The sequence below is a fragment of the Podarcis filfolensis genome (genome assembly GCF_964270895.1).
Source record: "Podarcis filfolensis genome assembly, chromosome: 12".
Taxonomy (NCBI): domain Eukaryota; kingdom Metazoa; phylum Chordata; class Lepidosauria; order Squamata; family Lacertidae; genus Podarcis; species Podarcis filfolensis.
In genome coordinates, this window is record NC_139614.1 from 37,349,006 (window position 1) to 37,370,899 (window position 21,894).

Sequence of the window (21,894 nt, forward strand, 5' to 3'; positions counted from 1 at the left end):
CTCCCTGTGTTTTTCAAATTCTATAAAAGCACTTCAATTAGAAAAATCTTATATGTCACAGTAAGCAATTATAATTTTTCAAGGAAAGGTCTGTACATGAGTAGCTTTACTACACCCATTAGCTTTTGTAAAGAAATGTCACAAACACATTCTTCTTTCCCGTTGCATTCATTTCAGATGCCCATTGGATATTTGCGTTCAAGAGACAATGGGAGTGTAATTTGCTCCTTGGATCAGAACAAATTGTCTCAAGGCTCACGTAATAATGTCTTTTAGCATCTATTTATTCTGTTTTTCTTGTTGCTGTGACTTCAGGAAGTTATTGGGGATATTTTGGGCTTGAACCAGTATATTAAGTTTTATTTTATTTTCATTTCAGCATTACAAAATGCCAGTGGCTGGCAGAATCCTCCTGCCCCTAGATGAAATGTAGACAGCTCTAATAATAAGTAGTGTGGCAGTGATAATGGAGGACATGACTTCCAGCTTAAACCTGTTGCAAGATGTAACAATAGTTTGGAGAATGCGGAACAAACAGTATTCCTGATGGACCTGACAGGCTTTGAAAAACTAAAAAGGCTTCTGTCAGGTACAAGAATGTGAGGGCCCAGGGACGCGTTACAGTGAAATTGTTTTGTTAAGAGCTATCCTCTGGAAGATAAACCTCAGGTTTATGTACCTTTCTGGAGCTGACAGGCAATTGCCCACCACAACTGTTTTGTCTCTCAGTAGTTCAGTCTGTAGTGAAACATTTGAGGTTCCACTTCTTCAGTTATTGTACTATTCCTCCTCATATTGTGCTTCAGGCAAGGCTGGTGCATCTGGGACCCCCTCATCTTTTCAAAGGCCCAGTTTCCATGTCATGGCCAGATCATAAAATAGGCTTAGGGGACATACTGCAGGCTTATATGCCTCCCCCTTTCTACTTCCCTCACACATTTCAATTATCTCCTCTACTGCCTTGTTCTCAGAAACCATAATTTGCAGCGACTTCTGAATCAGGCAATGTGTGCTGATCAGTAACTGTAGTCAGCCTTGGAATCAGAAGCCCACTTCCAACCATAGTCTCTTATTCTGATTGTGGGAGGTAAACTATAGTTTGCAATAACAGCAGAATGCCCAGTGTGGACATTGAGGCAAATTATGGTCACCAAGAATAGTTACCAATAACCAACATTTGCCTGATTAAGATCCCATAGTAACCTTGAAAAGGGAAGGAATTAGGGTGTGGTGATGCACACAATCCTATAGCAGGCACCTTGCAGCCAAACTCATGACCTGATTGTGACATCTCAACAAGTCAGTGAATTTGGTTGGGGGCGAAAAATAAATCCAAACTAGATCTATCAGATTGGTACAAACATCCTTTTCCTTTTAGTCTCCTCAAAAGAGTGGAGTTAATTTTTACTAGCAGCTGAAAACGTGAACTATCTTAGGAAGCTTCTACACAATTAAAAAAGGGAGCAGGAACAAGTGACCTACATATTTCATGTTAATTTCTTTACAGTCCTTAGAAGAGAGCATATTTTTGGCTGATCATATCAGCAGGAAGCAATGCGGCTGATCAACATTAGAGGGAAGTAGTCAAGGTTGCTTGGAAATTCTGCAGATTTCATTTTTTTAAAAAAATTCCTTCCCTAAGAATGCAAACCACATAGTCACTGATCCAGCTAAAATCACTCAAGCTGCAATCTGCTGAATACTAACTTGAGAGTGAACCCCACTAATAAGGGTAGGGCTTGCCCCTGAATATACATCCATAGGATCACACTGCATGGCCCATTAAAACCAGCAGGGCAAGTTATGCTATTACAGTGGTACCTCGGGTTATAGACGCTTCAGGTTACAGACTCCGGTAACCCAGAAATCATACCTCGGGTTAAGAACTTTGCTTCAGGATGAGAATAGAAATCGTGCTCTGGCGATGCGGCGGCAGCGGGAGGCCCCATTAGCTAAAGTGGTACCTCAGGTTAAGAACAGTTTCAGGTTAAGAACGGACCTCCAGAACGAATTAAGTTCTTAACCCGAGGTACCACTGTACTAATTTAAGACTAATTTAAGCCCCATGGCTTTTAATGGGATTTTGGCTGCAATTCTACGCAAGCTGATTATTTAGGGGAAAATTCTGTTGGAATATCAGAGTTAGAGAAACTCGCCAACTCTTGAAAATCCAAAAAGATGGAGGCTCCTCCACTGTAACCTCAAAGCTCCCATGCTGTAGCTGATTGCTTCTATGTCCATAATAAAAGCTACAATAGAAGAATTGTGGAAACTGTTTGCAGCCTAATTAGATTTTTGCATTTAGAGCAGATTAATAAGCATATTGTTGCACACTACCCCTATCTTTGAGCAGTGCGAGATTCTGGGGGTTCCAGGTGCTTATCTAGGGCTCAATTTTCCTTTTGGGAATGAGTCACAGCAGAGACTGTGGTGTCTTTATGATATAAGGTTTATTTACACATATATGCAACCTGAGCCTTTGATGGAGGGGCTCACAGCATCAACACCAAAAGAGGGTCTAGCTTCTCCCATAGCCACAGCCTTGGATTCTAGCAGAAATCAGGCCTGGCACTCTCTCTGCCTTTCCATCCTGCCACTGTTGCATCCAGATTCTAGCTCACATCACTCAACTCTCCCTTTTGTCTTCCTAACTAACAGGCAGCCTCAACTCTCAACACTATGTTAACTGCAAAAACAGTTGGATGCTTTGCGTTGCCCAGACCTAAATACACCTGGGCATGTTCATAGTGGAGCATTTCCAGTCTTTCCACGAAATGTGGCTCCTGTGTGAGGACTAGAGGCTTGTGATAACAGTTGAGGAAGCCACGGCAACTAACCAGGGATAAGGCGTCCTGCAATTGTAATGTAGCTAGGGCTTGGGTAGAAACATCCATCTGTTTTGTGTGTTCTGAGTTGGGATCTCCTCCACAGCTTGCGCTGCTTTGTGTGTTTTGATTTAGGCATCCTCCTTGCATGGGGAATATTTCCATCCAATCTGTGGATAGAGGCAAACAGATAAAAACCTCCCCTCCCCATGCACTGGCTTCACCGTCAGAATCCATGTACAGTGGTACCTCGGGTTACATACGCTTCAGGTTACAGACTCCTCTAACCCAGAAATAGTGCTTCAGGTTAAGAACTTGGCTTCAGGATGAGAACAAAAATTGTTCTCCGGCGGAGCGGCAGCAGCAGAAGGCCCCATTAGCTAAAGTGATGCTTCAGGTTAAGAACAGTTTCAGGTTAAGTACGGACCTCCAGAACGAATTAAGTACTTAACCTGAGGTACCACTGTAGTTTTATCTTTGCTTTACACATAAATTTCAACACTGCTACATTTAAAAAACAACAACAAATCTCCTCAAAGTGGAGGACATAACAAAATCGACTTAACATAACAAAACCAAATTAATTTGAATTTATTTTCACTCTGAAAGGCCATAGCTCGATGGCAGGCAGAGAATGTGATCTGCATGCAGAAGGTCCCAAGTTCAATTACTGGCATCTCCAGGTACCGCTGGGAGAGAACCCTTCCAGAAACCTTGGAGAGACACAGTTCAGTTAAAGTTTATTAATAGTCCACAGACCTTCAAATTCCTGAAAAAGCAAATATTTGATTTCAGGCAAAGAAGGTAGTGGTGAATGGGAGAGGAACACAAAAATGCAGGCATGCCCTTTATCAATACTTTTTTTAAAAAAAAGTTTAAAAGTTAAAACAATATGAAAGCGAACTAGTACTTATTAACCATTCTGTAAAAATTATCTGAATGCCTTGGAACACTCAGAAGCAAGCAAAGTCCTGTTGCATACAGTGGGGCTGTCTTGGAGTAAGGATTGCAGTCTTGGTCCTGTTTCTAAAAGTAGCAGATTTCTCCCTCTCTCTTTCTGGCTACTTTCACACCGTACATTTAAATCACTATGATGGGGATTGCTTCTACATCAGCCAAATGAGCAAACTGAAGGTAGCAAACCTTACTGATCTATGGAAAGGGCTGCAGCATTTTTTATTATTATTTTGCATACAAAAAAAAAAAAAAGGTCCCAGGCTCAGTCATCATCATCATCATCAAACCTTTATTGGCATCACTTACAAACATTCAGAATAAATAGGCCAATGTGATCTTGTCGCCATTTCTTTTTTTTTTTTTTAATTATATTTTTATTCATTTTCCAAAACAATAATACAAATTGTACAAATTTCCATACATTTGATTCCTTTTTGACTTCCTTCAACTTCTCTGATAATCATCCGTATTTACATCTCAGATACGCATTTCTCTGTTTATATTGCCATTAATCTTCCCTCCCTCCTCTATTGCTTTTTAACAATATATCTCAACTTTTACAGTGCTTCTTGAAACCCCGCCAGCGTTGTTTGCACATCACATATTCTTTTCAGATATTCAACAAATTTCCCCCAATCCTCGATAAATTTTTGGTCTTTAAGGTATCTAATTTTTCCAGTTAATCTGTCCAATTCTGAATAGTCTGTCAACTTCAGTCTCCATTCTTCTAACGTCGGAATTTCTTCTTGTTTCCATTTCTGGGCCAGTAGGGTTCTTGCTGCTGTGACCGCATATTGAAAAAGTTTACAGTCTTTCCTTCTTATTTCATTCCCTATAATTCCTAAAAGAAAGGTCTCTGGTTTTTTAACAAATGTATGTTTTAACATCTTTTTGATTTCGTTGTAAATCATCTCCCAAAAACCCTTCACTTTCCTACATTCCCACCACATGTGGTAAAACGTGCCTTCTTTTTCTTTGCACTTCCAACACTTATTGCACGTCTTATACATTCTTGCGAGTTTTACCGGAGTGATGTACCATCTGTAAAACATTTTCATTACGTTTTCTTTTAGTACTGTACATGCGGTAAATTTTAAGTTCTGATTCCACAATTTTTCCCAATCCTCAAACTGTATATTATACCCAATATCCCTGGCCCATTGTACCATCACTGATTTGACTTCTTCATCTTTCAAATTCCATTCTAACAAAATTTTATACATTTTCGATAAAATTTTTCGCTCATTATTTATCACCTCTATTTGAAATCTTGAATCTTTTTCTGCATAGCCCCTTTCTTTGACTTCTTTTTTAAACATCTCGTTAACTTGAAAATAATGCAACCAATCATTAACATATTCTTTAACTTGTTCATATGGCCTTAATTTCCATTTTCCTCCTTCCTTAATTATCAATTCACCATATGTAATCCAATTACATCTCATATTTATTTTCTTTACAGTCATTACCTCTAGTGGTGACAACCAATGTGGAACTTTTGGCTCTAACAGATTTTTGTACCTGTCCCATATTTCCAATAATGAACCCCTAAATATGTGATTCCCAAAACCTTTATGAATTTTCCTCTTTTCACACCATAAGTACGCGTGCCACCCGAATCTGTTGTCAAAGCCTTCTAAATCTAATAGCTGACTGTTCTCTAATTTTATCCATTCTCTCAACCAGCAAAGACCTGCTGCTTTGTAATACAATTTCAGATCCGGCAGGGCAAAACCGCCTCTCTCCTTTGCATCCGTTAACAGCTTATATTTGATTCGCGGCTTCTTGCCCTGCCAGATATATCTTGAAAGCACTCTTTGCCACTCACTAAAAATTGTTACCCCCTTTAATATGGGGATAGTTTGGAACAGAAACAGCATCTTCGGGAGAACACTCATCTTTATCGTGGAAATTCTTCCCCAAAAGGATAATTTCATTCTCCTCCACACATCAAGGTCTTTCCTTATTCCATTCCAGACAGGTATATAGTTATTCTGATACAAATCAATATTTTTAGGGGTTAGCCAAATTCCTAAATATTTAACCTTTTTTGTCACCTCTATCTCTGTACTTTGTTGCATTATTTCTATCATACCTTGATCCATATTTTTTGTAATTATTTTTGTTTTCTTCTTATTTAGTCTAAACCCTGCCAAATTGCCAAACTTCTCCATCTCATTCAAAACCTCTTTCACGCTTTCTAATGGTTCTTCAGTTGTAATTACCAGATCATCTGCAAAGGCCTTGACTTTGTATTCATTCTGACCAACTGTTATCCCTTTTATTAATTTATTTTGTCTTATTGAACTCAGGAAAACCTCCAGGACCATTATAAATAGTAGTGGAGAGAGTGGACATCCCTGTCTAGTACCTTTTGTTATTTTTATATCTTCTGTAGTTACATTATTTATAATTAACTTTGCTTTCTGCTCTGTATAGATTGCCTTTATCTTGTCGCCATTTCAACAGTACAGTCATTTGCCAAAGGGAAGAAGAGGTGAGCAATCTATTTCACCTCTGTGGGACTCCAGCAAGGGCAGGGTCCTGTAGCGTACTTTGGCGGCAGAAAATCAAATAGAGGGACTTGGCTACTGTCTTGGTGAGCTCCTGGTCTCTCCCTGTTAGTTGTGGGTGAACATATCAGACAACACAGCGATTCTTCAAACAGCTCTTGTTTATTCAGAGGCCAGAACAGAACTGAAGGGCTCAGTCAGCCTGCTTATATAGAGCTCTAGTACAACGTTACTGTAGCAACTTTCTAAAACTATCCAATCACTGAACGTCACTTTCGATCCTTCATTTGCATAACTATCTACAGTATCCCCCTGCTGGCCCAGGGTGAGAACTTCAGTACATAACACTCCCCTGTAATAAGAAGCGCATAACCTCTGTCTCTGGTTTCCATGTTGGGATACATAGGTGGTCTAAGAATTGTTGGCGGAGATCAGCAGGCTCAGTCTCTGGCATATTCAGGTAGGAAGATAGGTAGGTAGCAAGTCCTCACTGAGACTCTGGAGAGCCACTGCCTGTCTAGTGTGGATTATACTGAGCTAGATATGCCAGTGGCCTAACTCAGCAGCTTGCAATGTAACAGCAGAATGATTCCTGCTGTGTTTCGCGTTCTATTGCACAATCCCCTCTCCCCTCTTCCTTTCTTCAGCCTTCATTAGCACAGTCGACTGAGTATTTTCTGTGGAATGATATCTCCTCACCCCACCCCCCTCTAAAACCGATGTCCATTGAATACTTCACAATATTGGCTTCTCTTCCCCCACCTCCCACCTCCAACCCTCAATAATGAAATCATAATACACAAGAAAAAATGAGTTATAATACACCCAGCTGCTGAGTGTTTGGATTTTCTTTCTGCAGCCCTGAATCCATTTCTGTTTTCACAGGTGAAAATGCTCAAGATTGTTGTGAGGGTAGTGGGTGTGTGTGTATGTACAGAGAGAGAATTTTTTTTCTTCATAGAAAGAAGTTAGTCTCATATGCATGTGGTATTGACTTTCTTTCTGAAAGCAGAACTAAGGAAAACTATTATAGATCCTGTATGTGGAAGAAGGACTTCTACATTGCAAAGACCCCTGTGGGTTTCAGTGTGTCCCTCTGTGCTTTGTGCACGTATATTATTATTATTATTATTATTAGTCACTTTTCTCACAAAGTGACCCAAAGCAACTAACATTAACAACAATGAAGAACAACAACAAATGTTCCCAGTTTGCCTGTGCTTCTGAAATTGTGGTGCCCAAAGCAGACTTTGTACTCTCAGTGAGATCTGGCCAAAGTAGAATAGAGCAATTCCATTACTTCTTGTGATCTGTATGATATACATATTAGCAATAAAAAAGTATATTTCCACTGGCATAAAATTGTATATACATATTCCAAAATGCAGTCTGTGCCACCAGGAATGGCGTAATATATAATATAATATAAATGAGCAATACATCAGACAGAAGTTATGAGAGTGACAAAATAGAAGGAAGGGAATGAAAGAAGATGAATGGCCGACATTATTAAAAATCATACCATAATTTAGTCAACGTCCTAGAGACTTCGTCTTAAATATCTCATTATACTGTATATTATAAGTAACCCTTGAGTTGCTTATCCTCTCTTTCCAACCCCCTTTTGCAAAATTTGCAAAAGAAATCAATGTATTACTCAGTATCAGGAAACAAGTTTTCCTCCCTAATGGGTGTGTCTGTATGGATTGATATAGTATTTTATACAACACTTGTATTAAGGAGGCATGAATGCCCTCATGCTCACCCTTACAGAACTGAGATTTTGCTTGTGTAAAGACACATTCTAAGTCAGTGTTCCCCTGACCACTAGTCCTCCTAGTTATGGATGATGGGAGTTGTAGTCCAACAACAGCTGGAGACCCAAGTTTGGGAAAGCCTGTTCAAAGTGATGGCACTTAAGAAGCATCACTTCATGGCGGCCTTCTCTGCCTCTCCACCTCATCCTTGCCGTAAGGTGCAGAAACTTACCTTTGGGCTAGCAAATGATAACACAAGAGGGGTAGCTGTGGGTGCTTACAGCTCCTAGGAAAGTGTTTTTCACCACTGCAAACCAGCATCCTTGATGGGAAAAGTATGGTGCACATGTTCTTCCTGCCAAGGAGAAGGTCCCAGGAGCAGAGGTATAATGGTCTAGGGTTGTGGCTGGCCATCAAGTCAAATATTCAGAGTCCCTGTCTCTAGTGTCCTAGAGCTGCCTAGTCAATATGAAAGAGGAGCTTTTTAGTCACTGATAAGCCTTCCCATCCTTTGTGCTTCTTGGAGCCAATCAGAGTGAAAGGAGGAGAGCCGGCCACTGAGGATTGGCTCCTAGGGTCACTCTGGAGAAGGCACACAGGAAGAACATACAGTCAGTTCTAAGCCAGAATGTAACATGTAATTTGGCCTAAGGTTCCATGTCTGCAAAGCAGATAAAATTCATGAGTGGCGTCTTTCTCAATTAATGCATGGTAAGCTGCTTAGCAGTTGAATGAACAATGCTGCCCAGTGTGGTTTGTTAGCCGTTATGAAGCTGACAGGAATCCAGAAGGGAATCTGATACAATTTTGCTCAAAAGGTAGAACCTAATTGTACCCAGTGGATGCTAGCAAAATGGCCAGATACTACCTAACATCCAGCTTGTTGTAAGGACAGCTAAACTGTGTGTGGGGGGGGAATACATTGCCAAATAATTAATTGTAAAACATCAAATACTTATAGATGTGTTTGCCTGAAAATTCTGGGAGGAATTCTGTTTCACCTCATGAATTTCAACTGAGAGACAATTAGGAAATTTGGCAGAAGACTGATTATAGAGATCATCACACCAGTTTTGTTCTTAGGCATTTCCAAGTGTCTAACATTCCAGGGGATCCATGATCTAGCCTCTTATTTTTAGTTTTAGTTTTAAAAGCAACCATGTGAGGAATATAATTCAGACAGGAGTAAATGCACTAAGGAATATGATTTTTATTTTACACCTTTCCCCCTAGAGCTATCTTCCTTATCTAAATTGCTTGCTCCCATGCTGGTATTCATTCAGCCCTGCAGCAGAAAAAAACACAGGTATCCATATCATGCTTATAGATAGATTTTACTGGGCTGTTCTATGTCTACGCAGAATACTACTACTGAATTCCATGGGTAAGTGGGCTGGGATTGCATCCAAAGATATATTTCCCAACCCAGGGCTAATCATAGCTTCACTAATGAGCTCACTGAAAGTTAAGGAGAGACTTAGATTGGGAAAACGATGCAGGGGGCGGGGTTAGCCCTTATCTTGTTCCCTGATCACAACATTATTCATTTAACACCAGAACTGCTTCAAAAGTGGGTATTGGGGATCAGATCAGAGGTCTCCCACATCTGATGACTGACTTTAGAAATAATATGATACACCAGTCCTGGGTGCTGTTGCAGTCAACAGAAGCTGGGACAGAGCAGTGGGAGCTCACCACCGTCGCAAGACTTTAACCGCTGACCTTCCGATCGGCAAACTCAAGAGGCTCAGTGGTTTAGACCACAACACCACCTGTATCCAGTTCGAAAGCACACCAGTGCAAGTAGATAAATAGGTATCGCTGTGGCGTGAAGATAAAGCAGCATTTTTGTGTGCTCTGACACCCGTCACGGTGTTCCGTTGCACCAGTAGCTGTTTAGTCATGCTGGCCACATGACCCAGAAAACTGTCTGTTGACAAATGCCGGCTCCCTTGGCCTGAAGCAAGATGAACGCCGCATCCCATAGTTGCCTTTGACTGGACTTAACTGTCCAAGGATCCTTTACCTTTTTTTTTTAACCTGCTGTTGCAGTCATGGCCTACAACCACCAGCCACATTTCAGGTGACTGAATGAAAGAATTATTGCCTTCTTAAATCCCTCTTTGTTTTTTTAGGTCACTCACTTGTCAGTTCTTGGGTATTAACGTCCATGTGCCCACATGGGGTGTTTACAACCTTGTAGCTTAGACGCGAACGACGTCACGGAGGCACTTCAAAGCATGCCTCCATTCTCTTAAGATGAAAAATGTTAGCTGTAATTCCTGGAGAGAGAGAAGGGTGGGTGAGGGGGAATAGTTCCTCATAATCATGTCACTACAGGACGCTGGGTAATGCCTAATATATTAATGCAAACCTTTTGTAAGCACAAAGCTCCTGAGGCTTTGGATTTCTCGTTAGGTATTTCAGAGTTATTATATTTTGTGTGTGACTGGACAAGTTGGAAACGGAGGGAGTCGAGAGAGGTTGAAGTTCCACAGCAACCTAATGAAAACCTAATAAAAAAAGCTACAGTTGCTCCTTCAGCCAAGGTCACCAAGGGAGTATGCCATGTTCTGTGTCATTTCTGCAGCAAGCTCACCTCTCCCTACTCAAAAAATAAATATCCACCAAAAAGAAAAGGCCAGATGTCAGCAATATGGCTCTTTGTTTCTGAATCCAGCTTTGATCTGAACAGCATTTTCCAACCTTCTAAATATAGAACATCGCCATTGTCAGGGTTTTAAATTAAAATAAGAACTGGGATTGAATCCAGTGTTTTGGGCAGTGCGCACGAGAATATGGGAATCAGGAATCGAGGACAAGGGCATGTCAGTATAAGAGCCGTCAATGGGCAGCTCAATACTAAGCCAGAAATGGGGTGAAGCCCCCAAGAAAAAGTAAGAACCACGAGACACAAGGTTCTAGGTGTCTGAAGTGGCTTGGACTGTGCCACTTATGTTTTCTCAGTGCTTGAGTTGCTAATGCGACAGCTGTAGGCACCATAGTGACTTAAGACTCTGCATCTCTAGGTTTTATTTCAAATTGAGCAAGGTGTTTTGGGGGGGAGTTGGTTGGGAAGGGGTTGCCTGGTTTGGGGGTGTCTCCTGCCTTTTTTTTTGGTCTGTATTTGTTTTGGGAGGAAGATGTAGATCTTTGGCTTGTTTGGTGGTGGTGGTGATGTCTCAGAATCACCAGTGTTCCTTCTGTGACTTGAGCATTGTGCAGTGCCCACAACAGTTCCTTAGAGTTCCGCCAAAACTTGGGGGTTTCCAGCCCATCTGCAAGACAAATGGTTGGGGGAACGGCACAGGCTCAGAAGTGATGCAGGGCAGCCTAGATGGGCTCAGTACAGATAGCCAATGCAGACGCAGCTTTGAGCATGTTGTTCAGGCTTTCAGCCCATAATTCTGCAGTTGTTTGCAGCTCTGAAAGCTCTTACACCACAGCTCCTCCTTTCCTCCTTTCATAACAGATTTCTAAGAGTGCCACATAGGGAAGCCCACTCCCTTTTATATTTCAACTCGTGAGCAGTTATCTCTCAGGAACTTCCAGATCTGTAGTTATTCTGGGGTATGAAAAAGTTAAGGGCAACAAATCCTCGTAAACGCTGCGTGGTTGGAATTTAGCTATGACTATAGCCAAGAACAGGCCTTTGAATCTTGCTGTGAAACTCCACTGAAGCCTTTTGCCCAGCCCTAAAATTCTTGCACGGCTGTGGAGTTCCTGACAGCTCTCCACATTGCCAAAGCCCCTTCTGCCAGCTCTCAACATGCCCGGGCCCAGCACACAATACGCTTTCCCCAGGTCTACAAAGAAAATTCTTCTAAAGACTGATAGGAGAGTAGAGATGGGTAAACTTGCCCCAGTCAACCTTGGATTAATTTAGTAATGCATGGAAATCATCATCATTATCATCCGCCCAGCTAATCTGAACTAGGAAAACAGACTCCTCCTCCTGACTGGTCTTCTCTGATTCCTAAAGTGTCTTCTCCAGGTGGAACCTGCGGAACATTAACTCCAACTCCCATCAGTCTCAGCCAGAATAGACAGTGGTGAGGGATGATGGGTGTTGTAGTCACTGGTTCCCAACCTCTGCTCTCTGGGCTGGTTTGACTATAACACCTAAACAGGAATGGCTAGCCTGTGGCCATCCAGATGTTGTCCCATCATCTCCAGCCACATGGCCAGTGGTTGGGGATGATTGGAGTCAGAGTCCAACAACATCTGGAGAGCCACAGGTTTCCTACACCTGCAAGTGGGAAGGTGGTAGCAGGTTGATTCCCCTCAACCTGATGTGATTATAATACAGCATGCTGGGTAAATGGGAAAAAAGACAGAACTATGTCTTTCTCTTATGACTGCTAAGATAAACCATTGAGAGGAAGAGAATGTGGGGGTTTTAGAGAGTGGTTGGATGGTGAGTAGAGAACCTGGGAATTCTTTTCCGGATCAGATTTTAATCTGAATATTTTTTATTTTGAGGGAATAAATCAGTGCTGGACCAAAGCTGCTCTGTCCCAGCCTTTCTGTTTGAAGTGGTGGAACTTTTGTGTACTTTCACATGGGAGAATGTAGGTGGGTAGGAGGCATAGCATTATCATATCAAGTGACCAAATATTTTTGCAAGGGGTGTTTCTTTCACTTAACACATCAAAAAAGAAAAAGAAGAAGAAAAGGAAGAAGATGAAAAAGGTGCCACCAATTGGAGGTGTAGTGAACAGCCCATCTGCTTTCTATCCTCGGCAGAGCCCAAATGGCACACTGTTGCTTGAAAGAAATATGACTTCTGTCATTGGCATGAACACTTTGAGTGAAGGGCAGGGTTTTAAAAAACGTGGTGATACAGAAGACTTAAGAGTGGAAGGTCAAAGTAGAGAGAGTATAAATTTGTCCCCTGTCCTCTTAGCTGAGTAATGCCTCTTCACACAACTAGCACAGCGATACTGAAAGAGGCTTAAGGAAGCTTGGTGGCATAAAGCCTTTCATTCATTGCCTGTGCATTATGTTGTGTGCATATCTGCATGCTTACATGCTGTTACTGTTACAGACAATGCTAGCAATTGTCAGAACAGCAGGGAATGAAATTGCCATCTATCTAACCCATACTGTCTTAGCCTCGGGTACTTGTTAGATATGAATTTTGTGCAGTTGGACGTACCGCAATAAAAATCTTAATGGAATACCCTGGGACAATCTCTTGTAAATAACATACATGGAAGTCACCTTGAGCAAACAAGGCCTTGCATCATTCTGCATTCAGCAGCTCAAGTGATATTTTATCTTCTTGTATGAGAGGGAGGGGGAGAAATCCCTGCTCTCCTTTAGGCAGGGATCTTGAAGTTACCAGCAAAAGTGTTTGCTTTCTCTTAATGATTTATTTATTTACTTTATTTCACAGACAAGGAGCCCAAAGCTATCTCAAAGCCCACAGCCCAATTTGGGAGATCAGGCCGAATTATCAGAGGCATCTGCTGACTCCCTGGAAATCATGTCTGAAGGAGAATCTCCTTCTCCTTTCTCAAGAGGAAGCCGTACACGAGCAAGTCTTCCAGTGGTGAGGTCAACAAACCAGACAAAGGAAAGATCACTTGGTAAGGCGCTACCCACATTCTACTGCTGAACTAATGCCAGGTTTTGTTATGCATCTAATATTGTATGTTCTCCATGTTTATTTTACTCCCCAAATGTCTTTCAGAGTGAAAAAAAATGGTGAAAAACACAAATGAGAGGAGAGGAAGAACTTGACTTTTACTTAGCGGGCTGAGACCATGGTCCATCATTGTGTATGAACTCAGAGAACTGTGGCTTGTTCTACCTCCAAGTAATCATAGCAAACCTGGATCAAACTGCACTTTGATATATTTGTTATCTAACTCTGATTTGAATAAGCTACAGTTCCTTGGGTTTGTAAATGACTGGGAACCGGGCTGTGTTGTAAAGCGGAAAGGGAAGCTTCTTCTCATGAACAAATGAAGGAAAGGGAGAGTATGCAATCTCAAGATTTGTACAGGCTCCCATAAAACAATCTAAGACAGCCTTCTTAATCTAGTACACTCCAGATGTTGTTGGGCTCCACTTCATGTCAGCTGCCGTCAGCTTGGTCAATGGTCAGGAATGATGAAACTTGTCATACAGCATCATCTGGATGATATAACCTCTACTACTCCTCGTTTAGATGATTGGCTGGATTTGGTTTTACTGATCCAGTGTTTGTTTCTCAGCCTCGGATGGGAATTATTATGGTCAGCCTCATAGATGAATGAGTAAAGGTTGCAAAGCCATTGTGGGTCACAAATAACTCCCCCAGGCTATATCCAGCCCAGGTGGCAGAATGGGTCAGTGTGTGTGGCTGTTAACCAGAAGGTTAGTGGTTCGAGCCCACCCAGGGTAGAGCTGTGGCCAGGATTCCTGCATTCCAGGGGGTTGGACCAGGTGATCCTTTGGGTCCCTTCCAACTTACAATTCTGTTATCAAGGTTTCTCCCCTAGAAAGGCTGCTCTATCTTTTTTCTCCTGGAACTGACATGCGGATGAGTCACCACATGGTGGCAGTGTGGAGCTGCACAGGTGGGGGCAAAATGCCAGGTGTCCTGTTTGGGCTTGTTACCAGTCCTCTGTTGTCTATGCCTTGCATTCCTTCATACCGAGATACAACACTGCTTTTTGTTGGAGTCAATCCATAACTGGTCCATCTACCCCAGTATTGTCTGCTTTGACTGGTCAGGTTCTGAGGCAACTCACTCAACCTTACCCAGCTATGCAACTTGAGATCTGAGGAATTAAAGTGGGGGTCATCTGCATACAAAGCATGTCCCCACCATTGGCCTATAGACCAAAAGTGTATTTGTATATTTCTACCTGTTCACGGTGGCGCTGTGGGTTAAACCACAGAGCCTAGGACTTGCCGATCAGAAGGTCAGCGGTTCAAATCCCCACGACGGGATGAGCTCCCGTTGCTCCTGCCAACCTAGCAGTTCAAAAGCACGTCAAAGTGCAAGTAGATAAATAGGGAAGGTAAACGGCGTTTCTGTGCGCTGCTCTGGTTCGCCAGAAGCGGCTTAGTCATGCTGGCCACATGACCCAGTATGCCGGCTCCCTCAGCCAATAAAGCGAGATGTGCGCTGCAACCCCAGAGTCGTCCGCAACTGGACCTAATGGTCAGGGGTCCCTTTACCTTTACCTTACCTGTTCAGGTCTGTGTGACTGTAGAGTTCTTCCTAGCCCCAGTTCCTCAGTGGGAACAAGATCTCACTTGGAGGCATACTTGACTGCTACCCACTAATATTTCCACACACACTTCTTCTCACAGTCACCATTCTTGCCACACATTGAATGGGCTTGGAGCAGATTAGTGAATTTCTGTTACCAATTAGCTACACATAGGAATAGGTAGATCTCTCAGTTTTGGTTTCTCATTTTGCTGAACTTAAGTCCAGATCTTCACATTTCCACATCAGCTTGCCATTATATATATATATATTGTCAGCATTTTAGTGCAACTTTATCCTGACACACTTTGGTGTGCAATTTTGCCTAATATGCACATTTCTGCAAAGTAATTTCCTAATGCCGGATTGTATGTTATTTTTACTAACACATGCACTTTTAGGCACACTCGTATATGCACTTTTGCACGCGTTACTTAGCTGGAAAGTTGCATCGCAAAATTCAGAGAGGACGGATGGCTGTGTTTTAGATGGGGTGTATTCCCCCCCCCCCCGAAAGTGTTGATTAGATAGATTTGCCTTTAAATGTGAACCAAACCAACATTTCTCCTCCACCCCTAGCTGCACAAGTGAAAGGTAATCTTTCTCAGGAAATACTGCCATAGGACAGGCAAGCTGTTGCTATATAAGGCAATGAATGCAGATGGTTGAGGAAGGCAAAGGGTTATTGCCATAAAGAAGCTTCTTTTCTGCAGGATCCCATCTCCCAGACTGCAGAGCAGCATAAAGCAGAACGGCAGCGGGGTCATAAATCATGGGGGCTGTTCATAAACTGAACGTAGTGGTTTATTTATTCTGTTAACAATCCCAGGCCATTTTTATCAAGAGTGCTTTGATATCTGATACATAATCAGCTAAAAAAAAAAAGTACAAAGAAGTATAAACGAAAGGCGGTTTTAGCTGGTTTCTCTACACCAACAGAGACTCAGAATGATTAAAAGGTGGTCTTGCCATATATATTATGGGATGTGGGAGCTGATTGTGTTAATCTGCAGGAACTGTAGCCTGCCTTAGTTAATGCAGCAGGTTCTTTTTGGAAATTCTCCGCACAGAAGGGTTCCCCAAAAATCTGTAATGAGAGAACCAACGTTATGCTGTTTTTGCAATGAAAAATGTAGAACATGCCAATATGACCATGACGACTAGGATTAGGACTAGTACAAATCATCTATAGGGTACCAGATTGGTGGAAGTTGCTTTAGGCGGCACCTCCTGTTTATATCCCCTCTCTTCTAAGTCCTCATTTAGGATATATTTCCTCCCTAAGTATGAAAAAAAAAAAAAAAACCCAGACAAACCACTCACTGTGAGCTCAAATGCTATGATGTAAAGACCTACATTATGATATTCTGTCAGGGTTATTGTTGTTTGTCATGTCGTATGTGATATGTGGGATCCCTAAGGAATTCACAAATCCCACCAACATCTGCTTCCCCCCTTTCCCATTCTGCATGTTTTTAATCGACTTCACTCATAAATCTTGGTGGAGAAGAGAATGGCCATGTGCATGTCTCTCTCCCCCACCGAAGACAACAGCAGGAGACTCATACCTCAAAGAAAATGCCTCAGTGCCCTTGCAGAACTTGGACAGAGGCAAGAATGGAAAGCCTGGTGTGTGTACTGGGGGGGGGGCAGTTACGATTACTTTGGCTTGGACCCTAAGATAAGTTAGTTATGATTAAGTTCACGTGAAGGAAGTTTCCTTGTCTTGATTCTTTATTTCTCCCAGCATTGCCTGCCATCATTTGTTCTCCCTCACCCCCCCCCAAAAAAAGCTACTCCAGAAGGTTGGAGAGGCATCATGGACAATGTGGGGCAAGGGAAGTTGTCTGAACATCTACTTAAGGTAAAGGTAAAGGGACCCCTGACCATTAGGTCCAGTCGTGGCCGACTCTGGGATTGTGGAGCTCATCTCGCTTTATTGGCCGAGGGAGCCGGCGTACAGCTTCTGGGTCATGTGGCCAGCATGACTAAGCCGCTTCTGGCGAACCAGAGCAGCGCACAGAAACGCCGTTTACCTTCCCACCAGAGCGGTACCTATTTATCTACTTGCACTTTGATGTGCTTTCGAACTGCTAGGTTGGCAGGAGCAGGGACAGAGCAATGGGAGCTCACCCCTTTGCGGGGATTCGAACCACCGACCTTCCAATCAGCAAGTCCTAGGCTCTGTGGTTTAACCCACAGCACCACCCGCGTCTCTTTTGAACATCTACCTACTTTGTGTTTATTCCCTATCTCATTATTCCCCCACCCACCCCATTTCCAGGAGTGGCTTTTTGGTGGGGCACAACTGACAGGCAACGCTATATTATTCAGGCTCTACCAAAGCATTTATTCCTGACCAAGTAAAATCAAAAGTTCTTTTTGTTAGTTGGAAAAGTTTTATCATTTATACATGATTTTTTTGGTTTCTTGGGGGGTCGAAGAGGTGCTTTTCTGAAGGAGTAAATGCACGTGTGCTCACTTTTGTGGAATGTTTGTCAGTACATACGTTGTAGAAGCCCACATTTCATTTGCAGCAGCTTATGAAAGGCAAAGAGACAAGCTTTTCTCTCTCTACGTAATTTTAGAACCTGGCTCATCCAGTGATGATTCTGAGTAGGAGAAGATGAAGGACAGACCCATGAACCTGCTTCTTGCACATAGTTAAACTCTGCTAAGACAAAATGTGATTGTGACTACCAGTTCAGGGTTTTTTTTTAAAAAAAGGAATTAGACAAATTAATGGAAGATAATATTGCCAATGGCTAAGGATGGCTGTATCCTGTCTCCAGGACCAGAATGAATGTGCTCTTACCATCAATCACTGGGGAACAGCAGAAGAGAGCTATTGTGTTCATGTCCTGCTTGTGGCTTCTCATAGGTATCTGATTGGCCGCTAACAGAAACAGGATAATGGACTAGATAGGCAATCCATGGGGAGTCTGCCATCCTCCAGGTGTTGCTGTGCTGCACTCGCATCGGCTGTAATGGCTGGGCTGCTGGGAGCTGGAGCCCAGAAACATATTGAGGGTCGCAAGTTCCCCATCCCTGAGATAGGTCTGATCCTCCCACTGTTTCATTTCTTCATTTCTTCATTCCATCATAATTATGATGTAATGCTCGTTGGGATCAGTCAAATTTCCTTCCCAAACTGCAGGAGGGTCCATATACTGTAGGAAAGAGAAGCAGATATCCCCCAGAGAGTGGGATCCAAGTATATAAATGTGCAGTTTATCTATAGTATAACCCTTTATATGACCAATGCCCCATTCACCAAACCTCAAAGGTCAATGCTTATAGGACATTTGCACTATACTGTTTGGCAACTGAGGTTCAGGGTTAAGTAAGTAGGAAGCTATTAATTTGGCTTAGCATTCCCCCCCCCCTCTGCCATTCCTCATAGGCCCCCAACTTGTTCCAATCTAATAACTGTCTCACAATAGCTGTCAAAGGGGTGTTATCCACTTCTCTTTGGGAGGATTCAGGTAGGTAGCCGTGTTGGTCTGACACAGTTGAAATATATTAAATTTTTAAAAAAATTTGGAGCCCAACTAAGTTTGTTCTTGGATATAAGCTTTCGTGTGTATGCACCTTCTCTTTGGGAGGATATGACTGAACTCTCACTGATGGTATGCAAACAGGTTTGCACTCAAAAGCGACTAGTGAGACATGCCTTCTGTTAGAAGATTTCTGAAATTTCATCCCTCTATTCTGTAGTTCTTTGCATATTAGAAGAAAATTATCTGCGCCGAGTTTAGGGAGATAGCTATATTTGATTAGTCGAGAGGGATTCCTCACTCTGAATGGCATTTTCTAGATTATGTAAACAAACAGTTGATAATTTGGAGATAAAGAATTCCTTCCCTAAATATGTCTATGTAGCATTTGATAAAGCACCAGTGATAAAGTACACAGTGTATACATTTGATCAGTGGCCCCACTTCTTCCAAGTGATATGGAGTCAGAAGTTGTAATTAAGGGGTGTTTAAATAATAGACAGTGATTTATTAGCTGCATATGGGTTCAAAGACTGTAGGTTTCACACCATTTCACAGCCACAAACAACATGCCATCATACTCTTAAATTGCCTCGTTAAACATTAATGCTTCTTGAGTGATGCTTTTCTGCGGCATTTCCACCTTTTCATCGAGCTGCAATACTGTGTGTCAAAATCAACTTTAGAACAAATAATTTTTAAAGTTCAGAATATGGCAGCCCCATTAATGATTGATTGGTACTTCCTGCCTGGAGAACACCCATTGGTTGTTGTTTTTCTGTATACAGCTAAGGCCTTTGCCTTTGACCGTAAAACTCTATACGGCTTGGAATCCTGGATAGCCAAAGGCTCACCAGCTTAGGTATGAATCTACTTACTGTATAGAATCTGTATTGGATGCCCTGCTCCAGGTACTTCTTTCTTCAGAGGCTGGTGAATGGTAATAAGGGCTTGCATCCAATGTAGTACAGTCGTACCTTGGATCCCGAACACCTTGGTACTCGGATGTTTTGGCTCCTGAACGCCACAAACCCAGAAGTGAGTGTTCTGGTTTGTGAACGTTATTTGGAACCCGAACATCCGACGGGGCTTCCACGGCTTCCTGCAGCCGATCAGAAGCTGTGTTTGGGTTTCCGAATGTTTTGGAAGTCGAACGGACTTCCGGAAGAGATTCCATTCAACTTCCAAGGTATGACTGTACGAAGCAACTTGTTATGTTAGTGCAAGGATATGCACTCCCCCCCCCCCAAAAAAATGTTCTAGGGATTCCTCCAATTCTCCAGAGCAGATTTGGGGAGGGAGTTGTGGGGCGGGTGGAGGGTGTTGCATCACATAAGCATTAATCTTTACACTAACAGAACAAGCATGTTGGATACCACCCAAAACCTTTTTGGCAGTAGCAGGTTAGTTGGGGATCCTGCTCCCCAAATGAAGAACATTTGTCTCTGCTGGCTTCATTTCATTATTCCCTGCCTAGTTTTACATTCCATTTTATTCCTGTCTTCCGAGAAATCATACACAAACTTGATAACCCAAGTCACTGATAAAAATGTTAGCGTGCCAGGACCAGGATAGGGCCCTGTGGCACCTGACTTGAAACTTCATTCAAGTTTTATGAGGAACAGTCAATGCACACTCTTTAAATATGGCTTTCCAGCACTTTGCCCATTTGCCAGGATTCCTCAAAGAATATAGACAGAGGTTCTGACTTAGAGTACATCAGCAAGTTACTTTAGTACATCCTCTTGTTGGTTTGGTGGTCTGTAGTAGACTCCAATCAACGTTAGGTTTTCCAATCGCTTCCCAGCCTGTGTCACTTTTGACCTATCCTCCTGAGACCATCCATGCTCTTACACAGCTCCCATTCACTTGAACCGTTGCCATAATTTCCTGCAGATTGAACAAGTCTTCATGAAGCTTGCCATGCCCATACCTCTGTTTTGTCCTTGTGCTTTCCCTTGATTTCTTGATGCATGTAGAAAATGAGTGCAAATATTTGCTGTTCTGGTTAAATACTGTACATTAGAACCTGACTGGCAAGACTTAAAGAAAACAAAACAAAACAAAAAAACCAGCCCCAAACAATTCACTTCAGTTCCAGATTTGAAACAAAAGGCTCCCAGGAAACTAAATAGCCCAAAGGTGGCCACATTTCCCTTGTTTTCCTCCTTGTACTGCTGAATAGGATTTTAAAAGGAATATTCCTTATCTTTGCATAAACATTTAGCAGGACAAAAATACTCCCTCTTCGAACTTAATCAGCAAGTATGTTGCTGCCTGCTGGGGTTTTTCCTTTTTTTTTCCTTTTTAAGGTTTATGCTTCATTGATCATGCTTGTGTCTTTTTCTGGAATGTGTACCCAGGGGAAGCTGAAACACACACCGTCCCAAATAAAGCTGTGTAATCACATTTGTCCCTTCCTTTAATCTGCTCTTCCTTTGTGTGTAAGCAGATATCTTGAGAATGCACCTGAAAGAAGGCAACAGAGAGAGCCAAAATGCTGTTTAGCATGGCTACCTCAGCAAACATACACCACACAAGCCGTGCTAATCTCCAAAAACATGATTTGATAGCCTCACTGGCTTCTTATGTTTTATAGGCCAGTATAAAAACGTAATGTAAATTCATGCAACTCTTTCATCTGTCATTTGCAGCAGGTACTCATGTTATGTCTCCTTTTGGGAGGGAATTCGCTGTTTTCTACAAAATGGAAATATAGCAATATGGGGAAAAAGAGCTTGAATTCCAAAATATCTGGCCTGTAATAACTTCAGCCTTTTCTTTCCCCAACCAATCCAATCCTTTCCCATAAAACTGTGGGGCCCCTTCAAGGGTGTTTCTGATTCCCCACAGGTGCAACTTCAGGATGACACAGCTTCACCTGGCACAGTGAACTAAATACAGTGGTACCTCGGGTTACATACGCTTCAGGTTACATACGCTTCAGGTTACAGACTCCGCTAACCCGGAAATAGTACCTTGGGTTAAGAACTTTACCTCAGGATGAGAACAGAAATCGTGCTCCGGCGGCGCAGTGGCAGCAGGAGGCCCCATTAGCTAAAGTGGTGCTTCAGGTTAAGAACAGTTTCAGGTTAAGTACGGACCTCCAGAACGAATTAAATTCTAAACCCGAGGTAC

General features: G+C 42.3%; 1 protein-coding gene across 40 annotated transcripts in view; it reads left to right on the plus strand.

Annotated features, from left to right (window-relative positions):
- The window catches only part of KIAA1217, a 371,747-nt gene that overhangs the window by 267,920 nt on the left and 81,933 nt on the right, over nucleotides 1-21,894 (plus strand). For all 40 annotated transcript variants that reach the window (XR_014540443.1, XR_014540444.1, XR_014540445.1 and 37 more), the window contains one exon: nucleotides 13,451-13,643. Coding sequence is in view for 37 of the 40 variants with exons in the window: in XM_083579171.1 (XP_083435297.1) it covers nucleotides 13,451-13,643 (193 nt within the window). In the remaining 3 variants the exon portion in view is untranslated. The remainder of the gene's footprint in view (nucleotides 1-13,450; nucleotides 13,644-21,894) is intronic.